This window comes from Xyrauchen texanus, chromosome 33, assembly GCF_025860055.1.
Source record: "Xyrauchen texanus isolate HMW12.3.18 chromosome 33, RBS_HiC_50CHRs, whole genome shotgun sequence".
Lineage (NCBI taxonomy): Eukaryota > Metazoa > Chordata > Actinopteri > Cypriniformes > Catostomidae > Xyrauchen > Xyrauchen texanus.
Genome location: NC_068308.1, coordinates 38770172 through 38791864, shown reverse-complemented (window position 1 = coordinate 38791864; position 21693 = coordinate 38770172). Strand labels below are relative to the sequence as shown.

The 21693-nt window shown below is 38.9% G+C and overlaps 2 protein-coding genes across 3 annotated transcripts; one reads left to right on the top strand and one right to left on the bottom strand.

Moving 5' to 3' along the window:
* The first annotated feature begins 1002 nt into the window (after nt 1-1002).
* LOC127626844 (dual specificity phosphatase 29-like) lies at nt 1003-6671 on the top strand. Its single transcript, XM_052102927.1, has 3 exons — nt 1003-1362; nt 3830-4053; nt 4174-6671. The coding sequence occupies exons 1-3, from the start codon at nt 1199-1201 to the stop codon at nt 4404-4406; spliced, it is 621 nt and encodes a 206-aa protein (XP_051958887.1). The 5' UTR covers nt 1003-1198; the 3' UTR covers nt 4407-6671.
* Nucleotides 6672-6833: 162 nt separating this feature from the next.
* Nucleotides 6834-19743, bottom strand: adkb (adenosine kinase b). Of its 2 annotated transcripts, none has more exons than XM_052102999.1 (11): nt 19587-19743; nt 14854-14928; nt 14621-14674; nt 12601-12679; nt 12238-12410; nt 11108-11216; nt 10690-10860; nt 10561-10596; nt 10357-10471; nt 9031-9117; nt 6834-7399 (listed from the first exon to the last, which is right to left on the bottom strand). In XM_052102999.1, exons 1-11 carry the CDS (start codon nt 19628-19630, stop codon nt 7275-7277), a joined length of 1068 nt encoding a protein of 355 aa, XP_051958959.1. In that variant the 5' UTR covers nt 19631-19743; the 3' UTR covers nt 6834-7274. The 2 variants fall into 2 exon arrangements, with proteins under 2 accessions (XP_051958959.1, XP_051958960.1); XM_052103000.1 differs by lacking the exon at nt 19587-19743 and adding an exon at nt 18859-18993.
* Between the last annotated feature and the right edge of the window lie 1950 nt (nt 19744-21693).

Below are 21693 nucleotides of genomic sequence, written 5' to 3'. Positions count from 1 at the left end.
CAGATAAAGTGAGTATTATTCGGCTGGTCATGAGACCATAACATGGCAGCCCCCATGAGGGGACCGCTCTAATTGTAGATTTTAAAAGTTTTTATAAGGTTACTGATATGACTATCACCGCTGGAGTCACGCGTTTGAATCCAGGGTGTGCTGAGTGACTCCAGCCAGGTAGGTCTCCTAAGCAACCAAATTGGGCCTCCAATTTCTTTTGGAGTAAAAGTTTTTTTAATGAGGAAAAAAATGACTGAGTGCACCTTTAATCTGAGTGTTACAAGACATGGTGACCTTACCCTTTCTCTAACTTTAACCCATTTGGATTTGGGACAACCCCCTTTTGGATTAATCACGCCCCATTTTGAAGTAATCCCGCCCTCTTTCAGAGATTCCGCCCCGTTTGAAGGCCTCCGGCTTGCAGCTATACCTACTTGGAAAACTGTGCAGTTCACAGTAATATCCCATTCCTTCCTATGGAAAGTTTAGCAAAGCTTTTCAGAGTGAGCAACGTTATGGAGGGGGCGGAGCTTAGCAAAGGGTCAGTTGTAGGAATAGCAGTATAAAACATTATCTAAGCTTTTTAAATGTACACTCATCGTAAGATTAAACGATAACATGTAACTGTGATATCGATGCGAGTTTGTTGCATTGGGGAACCCTACATTGGTGGAATAATTATTAATGATAAGTTCTATAATTAATATATAATTAATAAATCTTATTGCTCTACTGCATGGGTCAGTAACGTAGGCAACTATTGACAGAATAAATGCCAAAGAGTTTATGGGGTGACTGTGTGTAAGGCAATAACATTGAACTAATATGATACCGTGGTGTGTTGCCATCATTTCAATGTATCTGGTGGCTCTTTCAGATGCTGTGAAGGGTGTGCAAGTGTGTGTTTTGGGGGTTCAGCCCTTGGTAGTGTCTAGAGTGAGTGTGCATGACAGACGAGGAATAGAGCTCTAAAAATAACCCAGAATTTTAACACCCACCCTCAGACCAAAGCAGTCGACTCTCGTCTCTTCTTGACCCAAACAACTGAAAAACAGAGAACTACAGACATTGAAGAATAAATAGAAATCAGGAGTCATTTGGTGAGTCTGACAGCAATAAGACGACCTCTCAGGATGATAAAACATCAGCCAACGGATTGAGAAATTGTTGTGTATCTTTTGGGTTTTATATTTACACTGTGCTGTTGATGATGAGCTCTCGGAGGAAGTTTGGAGTGAAGAAAGTCATCGCTGAAATTAAAGAGGAATACGCCACACCAAACGGCTATGAGCTTGAGAAACATCTCACACATGGCAGTGTGGCCTATACACACGTCAATGAGGTCTGGCCTAACGTCTACATAGGAAACGAGTGAGTCCACTGCTATTGTCAATCAATGGGTCTGTTATAAATCTAGTGTGATAACTTGCTGCCTACAGCCTACAGCCTATAGGCAGCTTCCTTTTAAATTAGCTTACATGATACTGTAACAAACATATTTATCATTGACATTTCCCTTGCTTTGTCCATCATCTTGGATGGATTTTAGTTTTTTCCTCTAAGCTCTTTGCAATGCATTATGAGTTTGCCTCTTCTGTGAAGATGTATGCGATACCTCCAAAATTTGGCCAAAACAAGGTATCTTAGAATGCAGCACAATTATGGAACCACCTTTGCAACGTCTTTGTCGGCAGCTCACTAGGGCCACATTCACACTAATTTGATTTTAGTTTCCTAACATTGTTTTCCAAAGAGAGTGTTTTCATCTCATTTTTCACTGGAGGAAAACACTGTTCCAGTGTGAAACATTCTATTTCTGTAACATTCTATTACTCCAACATTCTATTTCTCAAACATTCTATTTCTCCAACATTCTATTTCTCAAACATTCTATTTCTGTAACATTCTATTTCTGTAACGTTCTATTTCTCAAACATTCTATTTCTCAAACATTCTATTTCTCAAACATTCTATTTCTGTAACATTCTATTTCTGTAACATTCTATTTCTCAAACATTCTATTTCTGTAACGTTCTATTTCTCAAACATTCTATTTCTGTAACATTCTATTTCTGTAACATTCTATTTCTGTAACATTCTATTTCTCAAACATTCTATTTCTGTAACATTCTATTTCTGTAACATTCTATTTCTGTAACATTCTATTACTCCAACATTCTATTTCTCAAACATTCTATTTCTGTAACGTTCTATTTCTCAAACATTCTATTTCTCAAACATTAAATTTCTCCAACATTCTATTTCTCAAACATTCTATTTCTGTAACATTCTATTTCTGTAACATTCTATTTCTGTAACGTTCTATTTCTCAAACATTCTATTTCTCAAACATTCTATTTCTGTAACGTTCTGTTTCTCAAACATTCTATTTCTGTAACATTCTATTTCTGTAACATTCTATTTCTGTAACATTCTATTTCTGTAACATTCTATTTCTCAAACATTCTATTTCTCAAACATTCTATTTCTGTAACGTTCTATTTCTCAAACATTCTATTTCTCAAACATTCTATTTCTGTAACGTTCTATTTCTCAAACATTCTATTTCTCAAACATTCTATTTCTCAAACATTCTATTTCTCAAACATTCTATTTCTGTAACATTCTATTTCTCAAACATTCTATTTCTGTAACATTCTATTTCTGTAACATTCTATTTCTCAAACATTCTATTTCTCAAACATTCTATTTCTGTAACGTTCTATTTCTCTAACATCCTCTTTCTCCAACATTCTATTTCTCCAACATTCTATTTGTGTAACATTCTTTTTCAAGGTATTTTAGAATGCAGCATAATTATGGAACCACCTTTGCAACGTCTTTGTCGGCAGCTCACTAGGGCCACATTCACACTAATTTGTTTTTAGTTTTCTAACATTGTTTTCCAAAGAGAGTGTTTTCATCAAAATTTTCACTGGAGGGAAAGCCATTCCAGTGTGGATGGTGTATACGCATTTAAAAATCAATGTATTTGAACCGAAAACATATTAGGCTGCATCCACACTCATTCATTTTCATTTGAAAACTCAGTCTTTAGTTTTGAATGTGATCGTTTTCCAAAGTTTGTGGTATCGAAAAGTTAAATTTTTGGTGAAGGAAAACGGCGTTCTATTGTAAAAGGAGTAAACTTAGCTAAATCAATGTGTTTTTAACTGAAAGTATGCCTCATCCTTTTTCAGTTTGTCTAAAGCATGCGGTAATGTAGAGCATTTTCGAAACACTGTCGTGGCCTGCTGTGTGTTCAACAGATCCAATGTTCAATGGAAATTATTTATTGTTAGGACAGTAAAAAAATCTTTTGTACCTCTTTATAAATTTTTTATCCACTTTTTCTCCCCAATATGGAATGCGGGAATTATTAGCAGAATTTCAGGCTCTGCTCAATATATTATATTAAAATATTAATGTTGGTTCCTTTATGATTTCATTATACAAAAAAAAAAAACATTACTCTGCAATCTGCTAAATGAATGCAATGAAAATCTGCATCAATATAATTTATTCCAGTTTTTCCCCCATTCAAAATGGGCCAAATCAAAGGTCATCGCAGGGCCTAGTTTGGGCAATGTTTGTGTCGACGTGTCCAGTGTAGACAGCCTCAAGCCATCGCGTCAACGGACGTGCCCGGTGTAGACAGGGTGTTAAGTGTGGATCATGGGAGTCAACGTAGCAAAAACTAAAATGTATTAGTGTGAATGGTGCCTTTCCAAACAAAAAAGTGAGTTTTACTGATTAACAAGGTTCTTTGAAGCACAGTCAAAACCAGGACTATCTTCTGTAGTCCAAGACTAGTCTAGACTGTTGTGTTTTTGTGAAGAGAGACCGCAAGAGACCGATACAAACTGAAGAAGATGGGCATCACACACATCCTGAACGCTGCCGAGGGCGAGTGGAACAGTGTGGATACAGGAGCTGAATACTACAGAGACATGGACGTGGATTACTACGGTATCACAGCAGAGGACGTGCCCACCTTCAACCTCAGTCAATACTTCTGTTCTGCAGCAGAATACATTCACCAGACCCTCAGAAACCCACAGAGTGAGAGCCGAACCATTTCTTATGACCTTAGATCCTTTTAATCTAAAGGCTTATAGTGTACTGCATATAGACAATACACTGCATTGGCTCGTGTTGTTGTTTTTTTGTTTATTTCTCCAGATAAGCTGCTTGTTCACTGTGTGATGGGTCGTAGTCGCTCCGCCACACTTTTCCTGGCTTACCTGATGATCTATGAGAACATGACGGTCGTAGACGCCATTGACCACGTCAAACGTCGGCGACGCATCATCCCAAATTGGGGCTTTCTGAAGCAGCTGAGAGAACTAGACTCTGACCTGCTGGAAAAGAGAAGAGCAACAAACACACAAGCTCAGGAGACCGCTCTTAAATAAACCAAAAACATGGTTTACAGTGTCCACAATCACCTCACATGCTTTTTTGATTGAAGGACTACAAATGAATTAATAAACAGATATCAGTCCATTCAGTATGCAAACAGTACAATAGCATCATTGTTGTTGGTCGGGTTTGGCTGGTTAGCACAGGCCACTTAGCCAGGGCGTAACCAAGGGCGTAGACTTGGTTTGAAAGTTGGTAGGGACACATTACAAGGAAAATGTTGGTTTTAAGAAATGAGAATGTTAGTCTGGTAATACAGGCCAAACGACATTATTTCCTCATATATGTAACAAGATGCATTTCCCATTACTCTGGCACACCACATTAAACATTAGCCTGATTTTTGTTTGTTTTTTGAAGAATAAACAGGTTTAGTTAGGTGAGGAAAATACAACATGTGATAAGCAGGTTGGATTATATGATGACGATATGCAATAAACCTAAGATTAAAGTCTCAAAATCATACTCAATAGATTTTTAGCTGGGGCGGAGCCAGGAGTTTTTCCAAAATTGTGGCCAGGCAGGGGCAAGCGATCAGTCTGTGGTGGCACAGAAATGTTCGGGCGGCATTTTTATATCGTTGGACTGTGGGTGGATGGGGGTGTGATACAATGACACCCGGGACGTAGAGGTTTGGCGACCTTGGTTTTGTACCGAGATGATTTCATCTCTAAAGAACTCAATTGTGCCAAATAAATTACTAAAAGAGCCACTGCGAGTGGGGTGGCCAATGGGGTGGCCAGGCTTCGGTCCATGGTGGCCACTGCCCCCTAGCTCCGCCACTGTTTTTTTTAGAAGATCTACAATGAGAAAACAAGGGAAGAGGTGGGACAATAATGTAAACATGAATTGCGAAACTGAGGAACTTTAGTAGTAACACAGTATTTGTGTATATGGTGTTTAAAAAACACAGTATAAAGTTAGAGTACTTTCCATGTGGTAAAATTGCTCATATGTTGGTGGGGACATTTCTGATTTTCTAAAAAGCTGTTAGGGACATCTGTTTCCATTCCATCCCTACCTAAATCTACACCTCTGGACTCAACTACCAACACAGCACTTCCCAGATAACAGTGTTTGTTTCCCAGAACTTTCCCAGAATAGACATTCTAACATTCCGTTTTGATTAGCCAGATTCCTTTTTTTTAGTTTTTACAGAAATAGAACGTTCTCTTTAGGATTTTGCCCATATATGGGCTGCCATGGGAACGCGCAGAATGATTGGCAGGCAGAAAGTGTTTCAAAGTCTTCTGACTTGGCTAAACAAAGCATCTGACTTCATTTGAAGTCAATCAACAAAAAACTTCTACGTGCTCTTCTCAATATGACTTCAAACTTTATCAGATCAACAACACACATATATATATATATATACACACACACACACACACACAGTACAAGGGCGTAGATTTAGCTTGATCATTGGGGGGTTGCATCATGAAGCATTTACATGTTTCCATTTATTATGGTATAAATAATTGGCAGGGGGGCAGGGTTGTACTGGCTTGTTTTGATTATTGGGGGGATACCTCCACCCAACCCCCCCGGTATCTATGCATGTATATATATGAATCTAAAGTAATTATTTATTGTCAGTCATTGAGTCAGTCCATAGGAAAGACCGTTCATTTGTAAATTGTGAAATGCACATGCGCAGTGAGCAAAATAGGAATAAAAAGGCATGCATTATGTATGCTTTTCACATCTGTTCATTTTAAAGAGTTCAAATCTCATCACTTTGATCTTGAAAAAAATATTCCAGGTTAATGAGATAAAGGGGAGTCAGAGACGCCAGTTTGAGAGAGAGAGAGATGCACATGCCAGGTGTCGGAGGAGCGGTTGAGAACCAGGCGACGGTGTGTCTGGGGACTGGCAAGCAAGTTTTTTCTCTTTCTCTCTCTCTCTCTGTGTGTCTCCCGCTCACCCTTTTCCTCTCCCCACAAATCCCCTCATCTCTCCCCCAGGTTCCCAGGAGGCGGGATGGACCACCGGGTGACAGAACGGCCACAAGTGCAGCGTCTCCCCTGCTGGGGGGATTGAGCAAATCAGTCCGGTGGCACCTCGGCTTGAATCGAGCTGAGGAGTGCGATGAGGAGGAGGGTGTGGTCGGGGCGTGAGGGTGCACGGCCAGCTTGGAATCAGCAGATCAGTGGGAGAGTGAGATAAAGTGGAGCCGGAGACCCCAATTAGAGAGAGAAACACACGTGGCCATGCAGCATGTGTGTGTTTGTTTTGTTAAGTTTTGCATTAAAACTTTGTTGACTGTTCAGCTGTTTCCCGCCTCATCATTGCCCATCCTCTTACTGTCACATTGTGTTACGCGCACACACACACACACACACACAAACACGCGCACATACACGCTCATGCACAAACGTTAAAACAGAGATGTACAACTTGGAATAATTTAAATCTTTTTATTGAACTGGCAGAAAGATTAAAAGAAAAAATCCTCCCACATCTGATACAGTTTATGCATATTTAAACATTGTGCGTTTAAGATACGATTTGGTGTTTCATTATAGTACAGACCTGAAAGACAAAAACCTCTGAAGTTATAAAGAGGCTAAATGCATTCAAATAATCCGGTTATGTTAATCTATATGATTTTAGATTATGTTTGAGAATTATAAATGTGAATGCACTTCCTTTGAATGATATAATGGATCTTTATTAGCTTATACTGTATAGAGTTTCTCATCATGGAGTGTATTCATGTGGTCGCCGTTCTCCTGATAAACGCACATAACAGTGAACGTCTGTAAACAAATGCAGAGGCACGCAGGTTGTGTTGCTGGAATTTCAGAATAAAATTAGATGGAAAGATTCATAGTTGGGATAGGAAGAGAGTGAGTGGACAGTTAGTTGAATTCGGGTTTTTCGGGGAAGGTGCAGCCGACTCGCTGGATGATGACATTGGCGGCGTAGTGTCCTGCGCGGATGCACTCCTCCAGCGACTTCTCCTGAACCAACTCTGACAGGAATCCTGCAGAACATACATGCACGAGTCATTCTAACAAACGGATGCCTTAAAGAATATTTCTCCAACATTCTATTTCTCCAACATTCTATTTCTGTAACATTCTATTTCTCCAACATTCTATTTCTGTAACATTCTATTTCTCCAACATTCTATTTCTGTAACATTCTATTTCTCCAACATTCTATTTCTGTAACATTCTATTTCTGTAACATTCTATTTCTGTAACATTCTATTTCTCCAACATTCTATTTCTGTAACATTCTATTTCTCCAACATTCTCTTTCTCCAACATTCTATTTCTGTAACATTCTATTTCTGTAACATTCTATTTCGCCAACATTCTATTTCTGTAACATTCTATTTCTCCAACATTCTATTTCTGTAACATTCTATTTCTGTAACATTCTATTTCTGTAACATTCTATTTCTCCAACATTCTCTTTCTCCAACATTCTATTTCTCCAACATTCTATTTCTCCAACATTCTATTTCTGTAACATTCTATTTCTGTAACATTCTATTTCTCCAACATTCTATTTCTGTAACATTCTATTTCTCCAACATTCTATTTCTCCAACATTCTATTTCTCCAACATTCTATTTCTGTAACATTCTATTTCTCCAACATTCTATTTCTCCAACATTCTATTTCTGTAACATTCTATTTCTGTAACATTCTATTTCTGTAACATTCTATTTCTGTAACATTCTATTTCTCCAACATTCTCTTTCTCCAACATTCTATTTCTCCAACATTCTATTTCTCCAACATTCTATTTCTGTAACATTCTATTTCTGTAACATTCTATTTCTGTAACATTCTATTTCTGTAACATTCTCTTTCTCCAACATTCTATTTCTCCAACATTCTATTTCTGTAACATTCTATTTCTCCAACATTCTATTTCTCCAACATTCTATTTCTGTAACATTCTATTTCTCCAACATTCTATTTCTCCAACATTCTATTTCTGTAACATTCTATTTCTCCAACATTCTCTTTCTCCAACATTCTATTTCTGTAACATTCTATTTCTGTAACATTCTATTTCTCCAACATTCTATTTCTGTAACATTCTATTTCTCCAACATTCTATTTCTCCAACATTCTATTTCTGTAACATTCTATTTCTCCAACATTCTATTTCTGTAACATTCTATTTCTCCAACATTCTATTTCTGTAACATTCTATTTCTCCAACATTCTCTTTCTCCAACATTCTATTTCTGTAACATTCTATTTCTCCAACATTCTATTTCTCCAACATTCTATTTCTGTAACATTCTTTTTCTCCAACATTCTATTTCTCCAACATTCTATTTCTGTAACATTCTTTTTCTCCAACATTCTATTTCTATCACCATCACAAGCTTAATGAATAAAAATGAATATGTAGGATATTACCTACAGGTCAGTGGGGAATGATTAACTGCATGATTTTTATTTTAATGTAATTAATTGCGCTAGATTAACATGTTAAAGAAACAGCTCTAACCTTGTGTTTGTGTGTGTGTGTGTGTGTGTCACTAGTCCACTTTATAAATGCAGAACAGTTTGACAAATACTGGAATAACTGCACAAAGCTTAATCAATTTGAATAAAATCGTCAGTAATTATTTGAGGAATCGTTTACCTCCCACAAAAGCGTCGCCAGCACCGTTAGTGTCAACAATGTCATTCTGGTCAATGTCTAACACAGGAAACATTTTCACTTTGTCATCTGAAACAAGAAAACACAATAAAAACTAGTGACAACAGACTTGATATAATTGATTCAGCGATCAAGAGAATTACTGAGCATCAGATCATTTCTAATATTGATAAGTGTACCACAGTAACTAAGTAGTGTATTAAGAGAAGACACTTACATTACACCTTTAAAATAATAATCTGTACTTTCGAGCTGGCAAAAATACTGCAACATTTACGGTCAATTCACACGGGATAAGCAATGTCTAGAAATCACAGAGATGGGCGCATCTTTTTCACGCGTTGTCATAGAGTCAAAAGTGTAACAGTGTTTCCGTTAGCTAGCAATTGCCATTGACTGTTAAAATGTCCTAATATATATTAAACAATTGTCAGACACAATGTCCGGTGAAAATATTAACAAGATGCTTCAATACCCGAACTCTCCGTCTTAGTAGCGTGTTTACTTGTAATGTTTGAAATTCGGCTACGCAAAAAAACAAAAACATCAAGTCACATACAGTGCTTGCGTTAGACTTTCTCATCATCCGTCATTTTGACGGACAGGGTCTTAAAAATTGTCATAATCTATTATTACCCCTCAATCAACTCAAACCTTCCTCCTGGTCCGCTTCAATTTAAGCTGTGTGCTCGCCTGTGTGTAATCAAACGCATCAAGGGAGACAGATGCGGAGGTGATTGTCATTCGATTTTGTGTCTTTGCCTCGGACAGACAACTTTTCATGTCAGTTTTAATTTCATTCTGGAGGCTGAACCCAGCGTCAAGCGCTGCATCGCCCTCCACATGACAAGAGTTGCAGAAAGCATCAAGTATAAATATCACTCGCTTCATAGACTTCAATGTGTTCTGCAGTGCTGACACGAGTCATGTGATGACCATTTACACGTATAAATATCACTCACTTCTGCACATTAATCATTGCTCTTCACAATCACAAAAGTGACTGATTATGGTTTCAAAATGGCATATTTCTCCAAAAGGTGAGGAGTTTGGATCCCTGAAATTATTTATTTTGTGGAATTTAACATATATGCTGAATCAAAGCAATAACTAGTGGTTGGGAAACACTGTATTAACCTAATCCCATCTGAATAGGTCTTAAGTGGATGGTTCTTGGCCAGAATGTGATACTATTATTCCCACCATGTGTTGTTGAAATATCCGATCTTTGAAAATGTATACCAGCTGACATATTTATACCGGTATACTGCCAACCGTTAACTGTAGCTTTGGGATTGTGGAACGTACCAACAGTGGCCACAGTGTCATCTTTGCCTTGAGTAAAAACCACAATCCTTTGTCTGTTCTTATTGACTTTGGGTAGAGACTGAACCTTCCGCGCAATCTCCGCGATATCTTCTGTCTGCAAAAACACAAGTAGACATTAGACATTACAGACATCTAAGAGATGTGAAACTGAATTCAACTGAAATTACAGCTGCACTTCCTCACCTCAAAGCCCTGCTCCTTTGCAAACGTAGCAGCCTCCTGGAAAACAACATACAGTCCGTTAAAGCAAACTTCTATTAAATTGTTTGGTGCAGTTCAATACTTGGCCACTGGAGTCCCCAAAACGCTCACCGTTTCATTCCCGAAGATGATGTCAACGTACGGCATGACCTTCATGAGCGGCTCTTTGAAGAACTGACTGATGAAGGGGGCCGACAGATTGAGACCGAAGATCTTGTTGTTGTCAGACGCGTGTTTGGCCACTTTAAGAATGGACTCCGGAGACACGGTCAGAAAGAAACCCTGCATGAGAGAGAGAGAGAGAGAGAGAGAGAGAGAGAGAGAGAAACGATTCCATCAACAATAAGAATAATTGTACAACAATGCTAGAAGATTTGTATGCTGGACACGTGTTGAACACTTTTCCTTCACTATACGTGCCAAATTTACGATTGTCTACAAAACTAATTTCAAGCATGTTAGCATAGGTCCTTAGATCAAAAGGTTTTCAAGATCATGAGAAAAGCTTGCGTTTGTGTGCTTCACTTACTGCGATGTAGAAGACTTGTGCTCTCTCCACCAGACTCCAGTTACTCTCAATATCAAGATGCTTTTCTTTATTATAACAGTTTGCTGCTGCAAGGTTTGCAATCAGAGATCTACACACACACACACACACACACACACACACACACACACACACACACACACACACACACACACACACACACAGTTAAACATGGTTCCTGGAGAGAGTTTTAAATATAAATCTATGTAGCACGGAGGAGGGCTGGGCAGGAAAGACGTGTGACATTAGGCGAGCGAGGGATAAAGGCGACCAGAGACGACAGTTCGAGAGAGAGAGAGTGCTTCAGGCAGCTGTCCTGAATATTTGGTTGTTATTAGGCTTTTGCCTTAATTCACTATTAAATTAGGAGTTGCACATTCAAGCCGGTTCTCGCCGCCTCCTTTCTCTTTCAACCCCTTTACATTAGTGCCGAAACCTGGGAGGGAGGAGGGATGCCCCTAGTAGAGTGCTCGACACTGCCTTCCACCCTGGGGAGACCACCGTTCGCAAGGCGAGGAGGAACTGGAGTCCCCGACCGTCTGGAGCGATGGAGCCACTGCCAGGGTTGGAGGAGTGCCCTGACACGCATCACTGCCAGAAACGCGGAGGGGACGAGGGAAGACCGCCATCCGTGAGGGGAGGGGGGAATCGGATCGGAAAAGTGCTCAAGGATTTAGAGATGTACTGGGAGTAAAAACAGCCCAGAAACAGGGCGATGGTGACACCAAATGGAAATATTAGCTAATAATTCTGCTTACTGAAAATGAGGAATTATGTTTTTGTTCTCCCTTTTTCTTCCCAATTTGGAATGCCCAATTCCCAATGTGCTCCAAGTCCTCGTGGTGGCGTAGCGACTCGCCTCAATCCAGGAGGCGGAGGACAAATCTCTGTTGCCTCCGTAACTGAGACGTGTTACCGCGGAGACGTAGCGCATGTGGAGGCTTCACGCTATTCTCCGCGGCTTGCACGCACAACTATAATTTTACTACATTTACGATAGTTTTATGGATTTTGGGAGTTTGACAGTTAATAAATGTAATGCAAAGTCAATTAAGTATATATTATAATTGATGTATGTACATGTGTGATTGAACATGTATGTTGTTTGTAACCTGTTGTCTCCAGTGATGCAGGCCGCACATGTTCCCGTGGGTTCTTCACTCTGTTCATAATAATGAGCATCAACATGAGCGTCAGCTGCTTTCCGCTTCAGAATCTCCCCGAAACGATCAGTACCGATACAGCCGAAAAACGTGGCCACCTTATGAGGTTCCTGGATCATCCACTGAGAATGTAAACAAATCAAACACATATTCTTAGATTTACAGAGATCTGTTGGTTCCCTCTATACTTAAATCTAAACTATGAATCCATGATCTGTACTGACATTTCAACCACTTTCCCCAAATCCCTCCTGACAGCAACAGAGCTACTCTATAAAGTGTTGATTAAGAGTGTGTGTGTCAAAGACTTACTTGAGCAATTTTGACTGAGTTCTGTGTGGATCCACCAGCGTGATACTCAACTTTACTCTTATTCACAATCTCGTTAAACCTGAAGCATGACACACAGACACACGAGTTTGGTGATGCAAACTAGTCAGGTTTGAGTCCCCCATGAATTAGAGAATTACAAGGACCAGCTACCCATTTCTAAATAAATAACTGAATTTATTTTCTATTGTGCTGCTTGTGCTATTTGCCTCCAGCCATCTTAATAAAACTTGGACTGGACGATATTTCATACATTTTACTCACAGACAAAAACATAGCGAGTAATAGCCAAGTATATTTATTTGACAATTATGTTGGTGTTACATATATTCCACATTTTTACTTATACCTTCATGGAACATAAAATATCAGAAATACCATTTCTTAGAGGAGGTGATTATCTTTCAAACGAGTCCCCACACAAGATAATCAGATGTATAGATCATTAGATAATCCACATGAAGCACAATGTTACATATGGCCACCAGGAGATGGCGCCAAATACATGACACATTCTCAATGATGCCTCAAATGACACAGAATGAAACTCATTCTGTGAAATCTCATGACTAAAATCATGTCTGCATGCTACGCAAACCTTTAGTCATTGTTGTGTTTGCATGTGTAATTAGTTCTTATGACAATTATTATGTTTAATTTGTTTGGAGATGCTTTTGGACACTATGATCAATTATATTTGTAATGTTATAACTTTTGATTGCTTAGTCGTATCAACACATTTTTTTTGGAGCTATATATAATATAAAATAAAACAAAATAAGAAAAAAGTACCTTTTTGTCTAACTTATGAGATTTTTCAGCAGTTTCTTAGGCTGAGTCTCAGAATGTATTATCTATTATATAAAGAGTCATAAGCTTTTAATTTTGGGTATGCCACTGAAACAGGAAACATTTAAAAAAACATTCAGAGCGTAAAGGGTTAATTTACTTTTTATTTGGACATAACACTAGTTTTACAATCATTCCTAGTCTCGCAACTCACAAATATGAGCGTCAACATCTCATTGAAACAAAAATGGCTTTTCATTGGGTACGACAAAGTGTTCAGGAAGTTTCTGCATGCCATTTTTAACATATTTATAATTTAGTAAATATATACGTAGGTAAATATTGCTGCTACTCATGGTGCAAATAAATGAAAATTATTTAATATTCATCCATTTTACTTCTTACATTAAACATTTTGAAACTTGGCTATAATGGCTGTTTGGTGGAAATGATGAAACATTGATCAAATAATGCATATATTTTTACAAACAAGTATTTATACATCAAAAATGCCATGCAGAAACTTACCAGAATACGTTTAGTCGTGACGCAAACCAGGGTCACAAAAAAACAACACAAATGTCCTTGAAATTCACAATGTTGGGGAACAAACAAAATAATGCCATAGCAGTGAATTCTTCAGATTTTTATTTGTAACATCTAAAACAATTCTTAATATTCTATTATAGTCCTAGTTATTCATATTAATTCGATTTAATTTTGTTTTGAATTTTTTTAAATTTATTAAATTCAAATATTTGACATACACGGATGGGACCGTTTGTTATAAAAATAATTCGAAAAAGCCCCTAAAAATCATAACCCAGGGGGCAAATATGGCTTTTTAAATGTCAAACATCATTTTTTGAAACTGACGCAAGCAAATAATTTATTTAGAGTTTGGAATCGATTCACTGAAACAAGTAGTTAGAATTCAACTTGGACCCCGTCTAATGCCATTATTGTTTCAATGAGAGATTCCGAACGGAACGCTCTCATTCATTGTGAAACGTATCATTTTGTGACACGATTTTTAGAACACTTCAAATTTTAAAAAACAACTGAAATCCATTAATAAACCAATTATCAAAATATTGAATGTCATCAAAATGCTGAAAAACACAGAGATATTATTTGGTAGCTATATTGCCCTAAATACATCCCATAATTTCCTACTGAGCTTGTGTGAGGTCATAGTAATGATGTCACTCACAGAGCTTTGTGTTTCTCCTCTGCCAGGATTTGATCATTGGGCTTCAATCCATATCTGTGTACACACAAACGAGCTATTTATGAACAAATACACTAACAGAGTTCAATGGAAGTCAAAAATGTTATTTCTGGATCAGGCGTTATACTACAATCATAAATAAACGTATGACCTTTAAATGACACACTACATCCATGTCTTAAGTTACATGAACAGTGTGGCACTCAACTACTCACTTATCAAGAAAATCTTTATCCACCACTGCGGAGATGTCCAACAGCGGGTTCCCCATCCCAAACAGAGCATTCTGACTGCAAACACAGAAACAAATGAGAATAAAAAAAACATAAAATGCAAATTCTGTCATAACTTACTCACCCTCATGTCACTATAAAATAACTTCAATGGATCACAAAAAGAGTAAACAGTGACCAGGTGCTTTCAAGCTTAAAAAGGACACACGCTTCCATGTTCATCCCTTCTCACCGGAGTTTAACTCTTTCCCCGCCAGCGTTTTTAAAAAAAACGTGTTTGGCGGGGAAGCGTTTTTTCATAAAACACGGAAAATTCCGTGTTTGGCAGGGAAAGAGTTAAGCACGCCTACGTCAATACGCCAGAACTCGACTCACTCGTGAACGCGTGGACGGCCATTACAAAAAACGCATTGCTTCCCTTCAGAAGGCCTTTATTAACCTCCTGGAGCCGTATGGATGACTTTTTTTGGGCTTCAAAATCTAAGGTACCATTCACTCCCATTATAAAGCTTGGAGGAGCCAGAATATATTTTAATATAACTCTGATTTTTGGGTGAACTAACCTTTTAAATGTAAACAAAGTCTCCTATACTTTGTGAATGCCAAATGTTGTAGTATATAAAAAAAAATGTATGACAGTTTTTCTTCAACAGAACACAAATTTAGATTTTTAGAAGGAGCTCGGTCAGGTCCTTATAATGGAAGCACATGGGTGCCAGCACTTTGACGGACCCAAAGTCATATTTAGGCAGCGATAAAGTAATCCACACGACTCCAGTCGATCAATGAATGTCTTCTGAAGCGAACTGATAAGTTTGTGCAAAACATAAATCGATAATTTAAACGTTATTAACTTTTAATGGTGCTACCTGCCAGCAGATGATGCAAAGCGTGACGCAAGCGTGTTGGCGAGTTCACGTGAGAATTCGGAAACGGCGCTTATTTACAACTGAAGCACGAACGTCACATGTCAGAGCACTGGATGGAAGCGCCAATTTAAAGTAAAAAATGGTTTTCTTCCGCGTATTCAAACTTGGTGGTTAATTTACGAGACGTGTGAGAATCAATGGCCTTCGGTGTAATCGCCATCAAAACTGGTCCTGATGTGTCTTAATGCGGCAAATTTGAAAATGTGCATGTATACTACTATATGGTAGCTTGCTTTCTGATTCACTTTCATTTCACGAGAGCATCTCATAAACCTTCTGTAAGGCAGGGTGCCAATGTGTTGGCATTCAAAGGCAAAGAGCAAATGTATGATCTTTGAGAAAATCAACATATGACTTTCTCGCAATTAGCAACTCTTCCTGAGGCACCACAACCCACTGAGCGAAGACTGCAAATTCACACCTCATTGTTGCCCTTCCACATCTGTCCCATTCTCTCCTCTCTCTCCCTCACCCATTCCCCTTCAGCTCAGAATCACCTAAGATCTGTTTGTAACCAAATTCTATATCTGATGTATTCAAATAATGTAACTAGTGTAACATGTTTGGTATCATTTAAAATGTCTCAGTGCGTCTGGTATAGTGATCTTATTCCCAGGTTTGTAAAACTTAATGACAACAAAGTTATAAGGTCTTTGCCAAATGCTTTATAATTCTGGAGGTCTGTTCCCATCCCTGCTTGTATGTTAATGATGTATGTCCCCAGGACTTCCAAACCTAACCACTCCCAAAATTCCCTTTGTTCATGGTTTGATGTAATCAAACATTCGCTCACTTTTAAAGATGCTCAGATATCATTAAAACCTTTTTCATTTATGGAGTCAGATGAAATAGCGAGGTAATACATAAGAGAAAATGTATTTCATTTAATCTTGTTGTGTTGCGTAACTGGGAGGAGGCCTCGGGGAACACTCAGGACTAGGTGGAGAGATTACATCTCCACACTGGCCTGGGAACGCCTCGGGGTCCCCCAGTCAGAGCTGGTTAAAGTGGCTCGGGATAGGGAAGTTTGGGGGCCCCTGCGACCCGACTTCGGATAAGCGGTTGAAGATGGATGGATGGTGTTGCGTAACAAGAAAGACAGTAACGCGCAGAGACCTTCACCCGTATTATTGGAGACCGCCATTGGACCAATAAATGGGCCTACACTTCTGTCTAACGTTTCCTTTTGTGTTCCACAAAATAAAGTCATACAGGTCTGAAATAACATGACTGTGAGTAAATGACAGAATGTTTATTTTTGGCCGAACTGTTCCTTTAAAACACAACTATGTTAGTGACAGGTGGAGTTAACATGATCACGGGGGTTCTGTAAGTGACTCTGATTTTTGACATTTAAACCCTTGGAATGTGAGGTGAGCTCAGAGAGCCAAACAGACCAAAATTCAGGCTTATTTACGAACTTGCTGAACATTTCCATGACAATTAAGCACATTTTTCATCCCAATTCTCATCACCGATTACCACTCTTCAGAATAGACCATCTACCAACAACCAAAAAGTGTATTAGCCAATATATTAAGTGCATTTTAATAATTAACATTGAAAGAAGCAGAGAAAACTTTGCGATACACTATCAAGTCCAATCTTATAATGGACCGTACACTTAAAGGGTTTATATGGAATGTGCCCACAGCGCACTGAACACATGCTTTAGTGCTGACTAAACCCTTTGAAAGCTCACATTCGTGCATGCAAACACAGGCCACCGAGCCCTCAAGTAATCTGAAACTAAATCACTTCAACCCTGAAACCACACAGGTTTGCGGCACGGCCAAAATTCTCATTGAACTTGTACAAACTAAAGTACTTGAAACCATGAAACTAAATATTAAGATGGGCTAATCAAAGCATTGACATTGATGATGTAATGCAATTTATTTTTCCCTCCAAAAGTGTTTTTTTTTTTAAGGAAGTGACTGACTTTAGAATAATCTTACATTTTATGCATATATGCATTGAGTGTGACTTAAGCAATATATTGCTTATTATACATTTGTTTTTCCTGGTTTGGTCACTAGCCCTACCATAAAAAAAAAAAATGGTAAATATGCATACTTTCATTAACTGTTTAGTTTTCTATACTAATCATTGCAACAACTATTTGTTTGCAATAGGCTTATTATACAGCTATAAATTCATCAACTCACTTTTGCAGTAAACAATGGCTTATATTAATTTGTTTATAATTTAAAAATGATTTTAGCCAATGCTTCTGGGCTATTCTACGTCTAATAAACCAAAAGTTTTGCTTTGATTTTTTGTAAACAAAAATTAATACTTTTTCTGAAGATAAACATAAATGATGATCAAAGCCATTATATTAAGTGCCATGGATCAATATTTAATGAGTAATTAATTATTTTGTATTTTGTCAAAATCCCAATTTTCCCCCCATGATTTTGGAGCAAAACTACAGGTCAAAATATAACCCTAGAAAGGTGTCAGCGTTGTAATTTTACTTTTACACAGTGATAGGTAGGTCTATTACTAAAATCAGTTGCTTTATATGCCAAAACTCAGAGTCCAAAAATGGGAAGATAAAATTTTTTATAAAAAATATATATATATATAATTATTATTATTTTTGTTTTTCCAAAGTTGGAGTGCCAATACATCTATTAGTATTACATTTATTTTAATATCCTTTTAGCTTCTGGTTAAGAACAAAGTTTTCTTTCTGTATCTTCATAATTAAGGCCCTAAATGATCACAGAGATATGCATTTATTTAACCAAAAAACTAAAACCTCTCACGTGTCATTCTTATAATTGTGCCAAAACCACATCTATTTTACCATATACATCCACTTTATTCTGAGAATTAAGGGGTGAAATACCACCAAAACATTATAGATCATGCACGTGGCCCTGAGCCCTAATGGATAATTATTCAACATGCATGACAGTAAAACAACATCCAACCAGCGCACGTGCGGTGAAAGAAGGAAATACCGCATGTTGCATCATAGAAACCGGAAGAGCAGAAAACAGAGCCTGTAAGAGTAGCTATAAATCGCAATTCATTAATGATCTCTCACCTGACTGTAGGCATGATTGCACACTTTGATTTTCTTTATTATGTCGCTGCTGCTCGTCTGTCGCGCTCCCAGCGCCTGCCTGCTACAAGCGCGTGCGTTTCGCTTTCCTCCAAACCGGAAACCGAAATCGACTACATATGATTGGTTATGCCACAAATGGGCGGATAGATTGGCTGACTTAAGGTCTGAATTATCACGTTTACTATAGTAACATGCGAGCGCGCGCATGTGTTTCGACGCATCTGATAGGACATGCATGACATAAAACTATAAAATAAAAAGGACAAATGGTTTGCAAACATGTTTTCATGTCACAGGGCTTTGTTTCGGACATCCTAAACACGTTGCATCTTCTCTGCTGCATGCATATGATGTTAACATATCAAATAAACAAACACTTGCGATTGCATGTCTAAATGATGCATGGCATGAGTCCGACTGTTAGACATGATGCAATGGTACATTTTGTACGAACAGCCCTGCCAGCTCTCGTGCATAGAAGAGATGCATTAAGGTATTTCTGTAGATGGCATCGTAAATGACTCGCATGCATCAGTGTTATCTGGTATTGTATATCAGATGTGCAGCATACTTCTTTGTGGGTGTGTTAAGAAGCAAAACATCCTCTTCTGAATGTCAAGTCGCAGTTGTTTTCTTACAAAATCTCGATCTGATTCGCAGATGCACATTATGGTGTTATCTCAAAGCATTAAAATAAAACTGTTTACCTCAGTTTCTGCTTGCTGTCTGTGTGTTTCTCCGAGTGAGACATCTTCCGGATCTCTAGACAATAACAGACCACGAGCAGCCTGCCCCTTCCACACTAACTAAATAAATGGCATTACTCGGTTGTTTCCTTTACAGATCCATGTCCTCCACATCTTAAAGGAATATTCCGTGTTCTGTGCAAGTTAAGCTCAATCGACAGCAATTGTTGCATAATGTTGATTACCACAAAAATGTATTTCGACTGGTCCATCGTTTATTAAAAAAAGCAAAAATTGTACCCCTCCCCCAAACCGCTCCGTCCTGGGTGTCATTGTATTCCCCCCCCCCCCAAACCTCTCCGTCCCGGATGTCATTGTATCCCCCCCCCCCAAACCTCTCCGTCCCGGGTGTCATTGTATCCCCCCCCCCCCCAAACCTCTCCGTCCCGGGTGTCATTGAATACCAGAGGGCCCTGGGCTTTAAGGCTGCGCAATCTAGTTTGGTGATCCCCCCCACTTGGAAAACCATTCTGGGCATGAACAACGAACCCCGGTTGCAATTGAGTTCTTTAGAGGTGAAATCATCTCTGTAAAGGTCGCCACACCTCTCCGTCCCGGGTGTCATTGTATCCCCCCCCCCAAACCTCTCCGTCCCGGGTGTCATTGTATCCCCCCCCAAACCTCTCCGTCCCGGGTGTCATTGTATCCCCCCCCAAACCTCTCCGTACCGGGTGTCATTGTATCCCCCCCAAACCTCTCCGTCCCGGGTGTCATTGAATACCAGAGGGCCCTGGGCTTTAAGGCTGCGCAATGTAGTTCGGTGATCCCCCACTTGGAAAACCATTTTGGGCATGAACAACGAACCCCGGTTGCAATTGAGTTCTTTAGAGGTGAAATCATCTCTGTAAAGGTCGCCACACCTCTCTGTCCCGGGTGTCATTGTATCCCCCCAAACCTCTCCGTCCGGGTGTCATTGTATCCCCCCCCAAACCTCTCCGTCCCGGGTGTCATTGTATCCCCCCCAAACCTCTCCGTCTCGGGTGTCATTCTATCACCCCCAAACCTCTCTGTCCCGGGTGTCATTGTATCCCCCCCCAAACCTCTCTGTCCCGGGTGTCATTGTTTCCCCCAAACCTCTCCGTCCCGGGTGTCATTGTATCCCCCCCCAAACCTCTCCTTCCCGGGTGTCATTGTATCCCCCCCAAACCTCTCCGTCTCGGGTGTCATTCTATCACCCCTCCCCCCAAACCTCTCCGTCCCGGGTGTCATTGTATCCCCCCCCAAACCTCTCCGTCTCGGGTGTCATTGTACCCCCCCAGTCTGACGATCGAAAAATGCTGCCCGAATATTTCTGTGCTACAACAGACCACAGGCTTGCCCCTGCCTGGCCACCCCTTTGAAAAACTCCTGGCTCCGCCCCATAACCCTGTAATTATTTAAATGGCATAATGGTGGTAAAACAACTCATTATTCACAGTTTTCACATAAAGTCATGTCAACATAAATAATGTTTACATCAAGCAGCTATAATTGTTTTTTAAAAAAGTGTGTATTTTAATGTACTGGCCCTATTCACTAACTAGCTATTGTTAAAATAATATTTTTTAATAATTAAATAAACAAGAAACGAGCCTAATTAAGTATTTCTTTTTTTTGTAATCGTTATGTCACAAATGCTGCCAGTTGAGCTTAACTTGTGTTGAACCAAAATATTCCTGGATAAAAATGTTATTTGTAAAGATGAAAATCACATATGTCATCATTTGTTTACTTCAAGTGAATATAGGGGTGAATTTTAAATAATTGTACTACTATGTGAAATGAGTTTGTATCCCCTAGTGCTATAACATCTAAAATGATAAACCAGCAATTTATGAAGTAATGTTCCAGGTGTTTCTCTTCATGTTTACTTTTCCTATGTGAAATGTTTCACACGGGTCTCTGCAGAACAGTAATGGGTGTTTTCAAATCTGTGGGCGTTTCCAAACCGGGACGGGCATTTCCCAATGATTGTGAAAAGCCCATTTTTGTACTGCAGAGATATAAGTGTAAAAGGGATTAATGGAAATGAGGCGAGAACCGGCTTGACAATATAAATAATAGATTAAAATAAAAAGACAAACACACA

What these genes read in the sequence shown, in the direction of transcription:
- LOC127626844 (XM_052102927.1), top strand. Translation starts at nt 1,199, where the DNA reads ATGATGAGCTCTCGGAGGAAGTTTGGAGTGAAGAAAGTCATCGCTGAA. An exon ending in AACGTCTACATAGGAAACGA is followed by an intron (nt 1,363 to 3,829) that starts GTGAGTCCACTG and finishes GTTTTTGTGAAG; the next exon opens with AGAGACCGCAAGAGACCGAT. An exon ending in GACCCTCAGAAACCCACAGA is followed by an intron (nt 4,054 to 4,173) that starts GTGAGAGCCGAA and finishes TTATTTCTCCAG; the next exon opens with ATAAGCTGCTTGTTCACTGT.
- adkb (XM_052102999.1), bottom strand. Translation starts at nt 19,630, where the DNA reads ATGTCTCACTCGGAGAAACACACAGACAGCAAGCAGAAACTGAG. An exon ending in GACAGCAAGCAGAAACTGAG is followed by an intron (nt 14,929 to 19,586) that starts GTAAACAGTTTT and finishes CTGTGTTTGCAG; the next exon opens with TCAGAATGCTCTGTTTGGGA. An exon ending in ACTCAGTCAAAATTGCTCAA is followed by an intron (nt 12,411 to 12,600) that starts GTAAGTCTTTGA and finishes TTACATTCTCAG; the next exon opens with TGGATGATCCAGGAACCTCA.